The 10,443-nt window shown below is 36.7% G+C and overlaps 1 protein-coding gene across 1 annotated transcript in view; it reads right to left on the bottom strand.

The window, feature by feature from the left end:
• Window positions 1-10,224, bottom strand: part of Sema3c (semaphorin 3C) — a 181,790-nt gene extending 171,566 nt beyond the window's left edge. Inside the window, exons 1-2 of the mRNA XM_008828988.3 lie at window positions 9,907-10,224; window positions 7,893-8,033 (exon numbers count right to left, since the gene is read on the bottom strand). Of these exons, the coding sequence (XP_008827210.1) occupies window positions 7,893-7,995 (103 nt within the window). The 5' untranslated portion in view covers window positions 7,996-8,033; window positions 9,907-10,224. The remainder of the gene's footprint in view (window positions 1-7,892; window positions 8,034-9,906) is intronic.
• Between the last annotated feature and the right edge of the window lie 219 nt (window positions 10,225-10,443).

A 10,443-nucleotide genomic window follows, 5' to 3' on the forward strand; every position in this document is an offset into this window, starting at 1 on the left:
AAAGCACAAGGAAAGACAAAGCAAGACCGCAAAGCCACTGATGCCCTGACACTCTTTAAGTCTCTACTCTTAACACATCTGTTTTCCAATTAGGAATTCATCTTCAATCACTTTTATGTCTTTAAACCAATGCAATTCATATCTAATGGCAAAACTTAACCTTGAGTTGAAGACTGGCCAGTTTTAACAAAGAAAAACATATCAAAATAATAGAAATCTTTATGGAGCTTAATCTCTGAATTGTCATTTTCTTTCTCAGGTTCACATAACATAATCACTGCTAAACTAGGAAGACAACACACTGGTAGTAGCATGTCCTCACTGTTCTTGTGAGCCCAGCCCAACAGTTAATTGTGGGCTCATTTAGTCAACTTCTCCACCCTGGATTTAAAAAATACCAAAGTATTATACAAGCGAAAGGGCTTTTATACCTTTATTAGTGCATAAAAATATTTCCATGAGTGCCTTGATGACCAAGAATTCTAAGACAAAATAAAATGTGGACAGAAAGTTGAATTTCAGCCTCTTTAATGCAATGATCATCAGACTGGGGGAAGCCTGTGGTATATTTAGTATACCTTAGTTTGAGCCTGTTTTTAAGTCATTATTTTCTAAGCATAATAGTACATAGTAAAACTGGTAACTCAGCACTTAGTATGCTATTTTTTAAATGATAACATTTGATAATTTGGGTGTTTTCAAGAGGAAATAAAACCTCCATATAAGTAGATTATTTCTTTAGTGCTAGATTGTATCTGATGAGTTTCCTTCAGAATGGTTGCTGTCACTCAATCTTAAAATATAATTACTCAAAGAAGTTCTTTATCTTTGTAATAAAACATTTTCATGAGATCACATAAAACTATTCTAAATATAGCTCAATGAAAACTTTTTGAGAATATTTTGGAGAATCTCATAAATGAGTATCGTATTTCAAAATTTCTACCCTTCCCACTTCCCACTCCAACCCCTCCCATGTTTCCCCCTCTCCCTCTTAGGTTCTTTTCCATTTCTTTGATTATTAATGTTACATATATACGTAGGTATACACACATAGATGTCAATCAATTGATGAATGGATAAGAAAATATGGTACATATGCACATAAATTAAGCTGTTAAGAAAAATAAAAGTTATGGATGGAACGCTAATAATCATTCTGAATGAGGTATGTCATACCCACAAAGGCAAATCTCAGATTGTCCCTTCTCATATGTGGATGCTAGCTTCAAATCCTTAAACATATCTGTTTAGATTGGAATACTGATAGACATCAGAAAACAAGTAAAAGGCCACAGGAGGGGTTCCTAGGGAGTGGTGATAGAATGCAGTTGATACAAAGTGGGGATGGGGAATAATAGAGCAATGAGGATTAAGTGGGGTGGACAATGAGAGGGCAGGTGGAGAACTGAGTACGGGGAGGGATAAATGACACTAATGACCTTTGAAAAAAATCATATTGAAACCAATTGCAGTAGAAGATTCCTAACATATATACATATACATAGATGGGTATAAAAAGAGTTTAAATGGAATTACCCTGTAACTGGAGGATAATAGCTCACATATGGAAGACAGGCTGTCACATAAAAATTCCAGTGGAATTTACTTCTTTTGGAGTTATTGGTCAGTGGGGTCCAATGGACCTCCCAAACATTACAGGCTATTGTCATTGATCTTGGTTGCCCTCCAGAACTTGAGCTTAAGACTATTGCTGAAGACAGCACATGCTTGAGTCATGTAGAGTATGGAGAAATCAGGTACATACCTGGAAGCTTCATCTCTATCGTGTAGTTTTCCTAGTACAATGTGCTACTATGCATGGTACCAGAAAGAGAACATAATCACATAATTGCCACTTCAGTCTCACCAGATGTGAAAACTGTGAGCCACAGTGGTGACTAGCCCAGCAAGATATATCCATTGGTATATAGTAACATGAATGTTATGCAAAGAGGCAATCACTTTCTGACTACATTTAAGGCCCAATCCATAAGACAGAACCTGTGACTGGCACTGTTATCAGGGCCAAGAATCTTTGGCTAGAGAGGTCATAGGTCCTAGGGGATACGTAACTATTATTCTGACAAAAGGGAATACTATTAAACCAACTACTAACTAATTATTATACCCATAGATTAATGCATCTCTCAATCCTCATCAGAGAAGCATCTTTCAATAAAGGCAATTAGCACAGAGACCATCAAATGCTTGATACGCAGAGAAAAATTGTGAAGTACACAAATCTAAATGACACATCTATATCACATGGCCACCTCCCAAGACTCTGAGATCACTGCAGAATAGGAGGCAGAAAGAATGTAAGACTCAGAGGCAGAGAATAAATACAACGAAACTGTATTCTTCAAGCAGAGCAAGGCAGTTGCATATATGAATTCAGTGGTTACGGCAACAAGCACAAACTTAAGCCAGACCAAATTCCAGCATGGAAGGGGGAGAAAAGCAGGACACTCACCCCTAGCTGAGGGAAACAACAGCTGCTGGGAGAAGAGGAGTCAGTTTTCTTCAGTGAGAGAATACGCATGCTCCAGTTGATGGGTCTTATACCTACGCATGTCCAGGCAGCACTAAATGAACTCAAGTGGGTTTAAAAAGACCAGAGCATATAAATTTGGAAGGAAAAAAGGGGGACAGAGGGGAAATTGTAAGGGAGGAGACAGGGAGGGTGAATTTGATACAAAGTATTATCAAATACTTTCTGACTACATTAAAGGCCCAATCCATAAAACAGAACCTGTGACTGTCCAATAATCTTGGTTAGAGAGTTCATATGAGATTCTCAGACAATATGAAAGGAAAAAAAGTTTAACTTCAAAAATATGGAGAATCTTGGAATCTTTAGGGTATTATGTAGTAGAAGTGTAGGGGTAGGTAGGTTTAAAAAAAAACACTGATCAGTAGTTATATATTAGAGGAGGAGCCTACAGGCATCTGTGTACAAAGTAATAAAATCTCCTTCTCTTTATGCTATTCATGTTCCTTCTAGGAGTATGATGGAGAAATGAGATCTATTGCATTCTGTCTGGCATCTATCATCTATCCCTGGAGGGTGGTTGTGGTTAAGGGAGGTTATAATAACTATGGAAGTATTCAACTTGAGAGATACCAAAATTTATATTAATTCAACATTTATTAAGTAATCACAAATGTCAATCTCTATAACAAGTAGAATGAAGCAATTATAGCACCAATGAAAAGTCTACATTTCTAACTTCGAGACATTTACAAATACTAATTATAACACATGCACTCAAGTATCAGAATGTGATATACATTATAGACCCTACTTTCAAAGCACAATTCATTTAACTTTTAAGAGTTTTACTGCTCTAAGTTCAAATGAGCAATGGTGACAGCATACACAAGACCCATGCAAACTCAAGCAGACAAAAACCCAGCATAGAACTGAGCAGCAGGCCCAAATCTTAGCCAAAGAACTATTAGGTAGCTGATTACTACTGAGCAAGGAAGAGCTGATCATCTTTGAGGGAGTGAATAGAGATAAACTCACTAGATCTCAGTGGATGAACTTGCACTGAGGGACATATGGGGACACTTGCTTGACTCCACAGACCCTAAATAAATGACAGAATGCATGATCCACTTGGTGGGTATGGGAGGGTGCCAATGGGGAAGAGGGTATAACAATGGTAAAGAGCTTATTTATGAAATACACAAAAAATCAATAAAAATATACAAAAAAGTTTTATAAAGTATGTACTATTTTCTTACAGATGATGAGATCTGGATTAAGGAGATTATGTAGTGTCCCCAGTGCATCACACCCAGAAAGTAGCAGACAACCATGATTTGCAACCATGATGTAATTATTTAAACCATGATTTAATAGAATGCCAAGAGTATGAATTTCTAAAACTACTTCTTTGGCGCTTCCTCCTAACCAGGCCCTTTATACAAAGTATTTTTATAAAGAAGGATATTATTAAGAATTCTTTCTTAGAACTGAATTTTATAGAGCTAAACTAACTTCGAAATTTACCAATAGGTAAAAAAATAACTGAACAATTAGAAAAAAGTTAAATTGATTATAGATGAAAATGTACTTTATTAAAATTTGTGGTAGATTTCTTAAACAAATTTTTGTGGAAAATCTGTATAATAAATGATTTTAACAGGAGAAAAGATGGAAATCAATTAGCTAAGCTTCTACTCAAGGAAGTCCCTGAGAGGACAAATTGAACATCCATCAAAAAGAAGTTCGGTTGTGGTGAATTTTAAATCATAAATTAATGGCTATTAAACATAAAAACACAGGGGTAAACCATGAAATCACAATATGAATATTTAAGAGAGTGCTAAAATGAAAAAATGGCTAACAAGATCAATTTAGACACAAACTGTGTAGATACAAATTTTGATATCAGAAATGCAATAAATAACATAACCACAGATCCCACAGATTTAGTGGGATGAAAGAAAACATGATGAAGTTTATCTCAGTAAATTGAGTATCTAAGATTCATAATCTGAATTTTCATTGAAAAAGTCAATATTATTTTGCAAGAATTTATTTTATTTTAAAATAGAAATGATAATTTGTTTAACTCAATAATCAGATTTCATATAAATTCAATATGGATGACATACTCTTCTGAAGTGAAGAAAAATTTTCTTTTAAAAATTATTATTTTGGTCTTTTTGAGAGAGGGTAGTCTGTAGTCCTGACTCCCCTGGAAATCACTATGTAGACCAGGCTAGTTCAATCTTAGGGAGATCTATTTGCTACTTTCTCCTGACTGCTGAGATTAAAGGAGTGCACTATTAGGCCTGGCCCTGGCTATGAAGAAATACTTTCTAAAGATTAAATGTAACTGGTACACAACAAATTGCACAGCACTGAACTGTGATCTTGTAATAGAAGGCATGATAGAATTCCTGAAAATAAAGTCTAGAGCTTTTCAATAACAAGTAAAACAAAAAAAATTTTGCAAGTAAAACAAAAATTTCCTCATCAAATATCGAAGAGTTAATTTTCTTACAATCCTTTTGGATTCCAGAATTTTTAATGTGGAAAAAATTTTCAATGTTATTAATGCTATGAATTTATGGATCTTTATTGGGATTATGTCAACAAAAAGTCAACAGACAGCACTGGCAAGAAGTTTATATTCATTTGAGATGCTATTTCCATAAAATTAAAATTATTAAAGTTATAAAATATCTACTAGACGTCAGTTTCCTGACACAGAAAATTTAGCTAGCAGGAATGTGACTAATTAACATCATCTGAAGGATATTCTCAGGTAGGACTGATGGCCATCTGCTTGACCTTGCACTAGATTGGTGTAGAAGGCAAGCCTATAAATCACTGCTTCCCAAATGTTATCACTCCATCAGTCCATCAGTCCATTCTATTCCATGAAGGGATGGAATGTGGATGGGAGAAGATTCCTCTTTTTTTCACACACCTTTACATTGATAGCTGTGCTTACTTGAACTTGAAGAAAGATGAGTCTGAACAGGTTTATCTAAAGTTCTACCCAGCAAAAGACAAGCAGAAGACTCAGAGTTAGTGAGGGAGGTTTCAAGACAAAAGAGTTGATGGACAAGATAATGAGGAGAGAGCACAGATGTGGAGAGGCACAAGACAAAGGATACTGAACTTTGCCTAATGAAACTTGTATTTCCTCAAAAGATTTTCTAATTTCTGACTTTAGGATGAGAAACAGTGCCAGAAATTTAAAATGTGAAGTATGTATCTGCATTTAAGTAAATATGTATCCGTAATCTGTCAACCCTCTACATAGATTTATACTTTGATGTTAAGAATAATCCATTTTAAATTGGGTAAGAAAGTTCATGCCTATAATTCCAACACTCATAGGGCTGAGGCAGGAGAATTGCCAAGAGTCGAAGGCCAACTTGTACTATGCAGTGAGAATGAGGCTCATATAAAGTACAGTGTCAAATCATCTTTCAAAAACCAACAGCAAATATAAAATCCAGAAAAAAATAACATTTTGGAGGAAATTTAGTTACCTGCTCTTTGCTATAAAAATATGTTATTACTAAAGCAATGGAAGCTTTAAATAATAAGAAATTTATAGTAGCTATCTTAAGTAGATAAATGATGAAATATTCTAAGAAAATAATCAAGAATTAACTGTTGAAAGTTTTACATTTAAAAAATTTTGGAGTGATTTTTCCTATAATATATTGACTCATGATACTACTCTAGAAGATTTTTAAATTATTAGCATAAAAATTATGGGGTTTTATTTACATTATTCTTGTTGTTGATAAAATTCCTTAAAGTAGTATTTATGTGATAGTGTACTGTACTTTATACTAGTAATACTTGTGAAATGAACAAAAAGTCAGGATATCTATGAATGTTGAATCAGTGGCTTTTTACACCATAGTCTTCATAAGGTATAAATTAAGGACAACCTAATTCTGTAAGAATCTATGTTGATTTTGAAAACATTTAAATGATTAGACACAGAGTAAGACAAATGTCTATTATAGCTTCCAGTTTGTACAGCACAGTAGCCACTGACCTGTATAAGACTGACACTGGTTTTCAAAGATAAGAATTTCATTTTGTTCTAAAAAACATAATTTGCAATTGCCTTTTCAACTACACACTTAATTTGCCTCTAGGAAATCACTTGCTGCAAATATTTACATAAAAAGTTTGGGTTAGTGCTTATTCAGTAGAAAAGACTAGATTTAGACATATAGTATATTATGTCACTTCATCTCCTTGTATACTAAAAGAAATACAGAAAATTACTTTTCTTCTTGAGACATTTATTTATTTTTATTTGACATTTATTTATTTTTATTTATAAAACGTTACATGATTCTCAACTAGGGAGATGAAGTGAGAATACACACTGTAAGATGTAATTCAGGAACATTTCAATGGAGTCAGTGTTCCCCTATTCACATCTAAACAATCTGTCTATGGTTTTAGGGGGAATGTCTAACTCAGAAACTACAGGAGCAATTAAAGTTAACACTCTGGAAATTCTAAATGTTGGCTCCTTCGATGCTTATGATGACCATGGGGAAAGAACTTTGCAACTTAAAAAGAAAGAAAAAGTAAGACACAAGACTGATAAGCACCAACCACTGCACTATTTGAAATTGGAGATAATAGAGAATTTCAGGTACCTGCATAAGAAAGTCTGAGAACACCCATTCTATCAAAACAAACTAAATATATGTGTCATGACACTGAAGTTCTCATAGAAATGAGAATCCTAACAAAATATACATGGTGATGGTGTCTCATCTAGTTTGTATTTCACATCTCCAGTTAATTCAAATTACCTGACTGCCCAAAACCATCCATCAGCAAATCATGTGAACAGCATATATTAAATGCATATACACAATAGGTAATCATGCCCTCTGAGGAACCTTTTTATATAAGTCAAAATCAGAAATCGTACTTTTTTCCTAATCTTGAAAAAACATTTTATACAATAGTCAACATACTGTTCTATTTTTAGGTCATTTTCAACTCATTAGAATAATATATCAACCACTGAAAAGCCTTTGAGAAACAGAAAAAATACAATTAGATCAACTCCAGTTCTGAAGCTAACATCCAAAACTTAACTAGAGATAATCGCCTCCCAGGAACACACATAAACCCAAAGCAACTTAAGGAGAAAAATGGCATACATGTCAAGGGTTTTCATTACCTCAAATGCCACAGAGGGCTTGTGTGTTAACCAATCAGAACTAGCCATGCCATCCCAAAAGTAGCCCAGTGATACTTTAAAGATTATTCCTCATTGACAGTTTACTGTCTTTAATTTACTATTTTTTAATCTGTATAAGAAAGAAAAATAAGACCTCAAAAACATTTTTCCAAGAAGTTTTATCAATTCTCTTACCATCAAATGTTAAATAAACTCTTGCTTGGGGCTGAGAAGATCCTCCGACACCGATAGAACAAATAAATACTCCAACCAACACACAAATCGCCTGGAATGCCATTTGTTCAGATTTGCAAGTTAATATCCAAAGGGAAATACCTTTAAAAGAGAGATAATACATTTATGATTTCTCATTTCACAGCCCTATAGAAGACAGCAACTGCTTCACAAGAAGCCCTGGGGTTCTGCTGTCAAACAGTAGGAGGTGCTGTGACTTTGCTTCTCAAATAGGAACATTTGATTTATTTGTGAAGTCTTTACAACAGGAGAACTGTTTTATGCTCCAGGAAAATGATGCTGAGGTCAAAGCAGAACAAAGCAGCAAGGAAAAGCTTATTGATTCCCCAAAGAAAGCTACTCCATAGCTGATTTTCTACCTAAAACCTGTTTCATTATAACGACTTGAGAGGGTACCAACAGAGTACTGATGAATTAAAACTCTCCCTCATAAATACAGTAGTAGGCACAGTCCATGTGTCCATTCAAGGTTCACACTCTCTTCCATGCTCATTAACTCTTCTGGATTAGCTGTCTCTCAAATGGTGTTTCTATACATAAATCTATGTGTATTCAATATCTGATAACTAAAATGACTCCAATTAATTTTTTGCCAGTGTTTTTAGATGACCAGGCAGCTGTTAAATGATGTAGATGAGGTAACCATGGAATTGTGCCAAATTGAAACCAATGATCTAGTTGGTGAGTAATCCACCAGGCGGTGTACTCATCAATGCATATTTTATATAAAACAACCAGAGAGTGGACTGTCAAAATTCCAGAAGATAAATCAGAGAGATAATATTCCTGTTAGAAACTGTAGCTCTAAAACTGACACATGCTATTAACTAATGACAAACCTGTAGGAACCCTAGTGGTCACACACAAATATACTCTGGACCACAAAAGAAATCCTATCACTTTTCACTGAGTATAATTATACAGCAAAATGACATGCAGGTTTCATATAGAAATGCATTTTTACAGTAATGATAATGCAAATTTTTATGTTCTTTAAATTGGAATCACATTTTAAATTCTACTTAGTAAAGAAGTTCCATTAAAATAGAAAAGATTGCTTCACTGACACAGAAGGAAAAAGAAAAATTAAACCCAACATGCATCTCAAACAAACAGTTCTAAGCTGTTCTCACTGATGGCAACAGAGTCAGACATGAAACTCTATGCCTCTACCACACAGATGGAGGAAACCCTAGAGATATTTGTGCTGCTAATTTTCAAAAGAAACAGTTTCTTCCTGCTTCCACAACCTCTTCACCCTGTCATCCCTAAATTAACTTAGAAGAAAATTGATTTTATGGGTGGCTTTCCCTTAGTAATTTATCCCTGGGATCTGCTGATTTAATAGTTAAAGGATGGGGGAGGGGGCTGTCCGTTAAAATGTCTAACCTTTGTCTGTTTATTAACAAGGCTGGAAATATTTACACATTTTTAATTTAGTGCTATTACCAGTATCTAATCTGATATGGTCCCAAAGAAGATACACGCCACCAACTGCAAAGAATAATATTGTAGAGGGTATGATAGATCAAATGGAGCTGGTCTATTGAACAACCTGACTTCAGTCCCACCTAGGGATGGGAAGTGAAAGCCAAGTCTTGTATGTACCCCCACCTCGCCCCCTCCCAGGTGACTTTACAACTTCTTCCCTTTAACTCAAGCAGTTAGTTAAACGTGCTTCTTCTACCTATTAAGAACTAATGACATATAAGAGTTCTTTTATGTCCTTCCCACCAATTTTTCCTTAGAAGGCATTGGAATACCCAATTTAAACTGTCCGCAGGTGCCACAGCCTCCAGCCCTGCTCTCAGCTCCTGAGTGCTTCCCTAGCAAACAGCATGGACTGCTAAGAAAATGCCCAGACTTGAGCACACCGATGCATGAAAAGTCAGTACACAGACCCAGAAAAGTTCTATTTCTCTGAATGTTGCTGAAAATCTCAAGTCTCACTTACCGAGGTGGAAAGCGTTCCGCGAGAAGTCATCCACTTGTTCCCGGGTGGGATCGTCAGTCCCGTCGGTCCTTCCCCCGGAAGACCTGGATGTCTGGGGCGTCCCGAGGGTGGGATTCTTGCTGCGGGGACCTCGGAGTTTCTTTGTAAAGGAATCCCCGGCCGGCAGTGCCGCGGCACCCGGAGCCCTGCTCCACGTCGCTCAAGCCGGCACCTCAGAGTGAATGGCAAGTGGCCGGCGCTGGGGGGAGCGCTCGGTGTCCGATTACAGCAACGCGGCGCGCTGCTGGGGCTGCCCCGGCGCGCCTCCCAGCCGGCTGCAGCAGCGGCCCCGCGTGGCCCGTAGCATCTGCACCGGCCGCCGCCCCACCCAGGGCGCGCCGGGCAGCCGGTGGCCGGGAGCCGGAGGGCGGAGCGCAGGCTGGCCTCGGCGCAGGAATGCCCTGCAGCGGGCTAGACTCTGCTACGACGCTGCCTTTGGAGCAAACACTGGCAGAGGGTTTTGTAGCGCGCGGCTCTTGGAAAGCAATGAGACTTTGC

This window comes from Nannospalax galili, unplaced genomic scaffold (assembly GCF_000622305.1).
Source record: "Nannospalax galili isolate Female #2095 unplaced genomic scaffold, S.galili_v1.0 scaffold973, whole genome shotgun sequence".
Taxonomy (NCBI): domain Eukaryota; kingdom Metazoa; phylum Chordata; class Mammalia; order Rodentia; family Spalacidae; genus Nannospalax; species Nannospalax galili.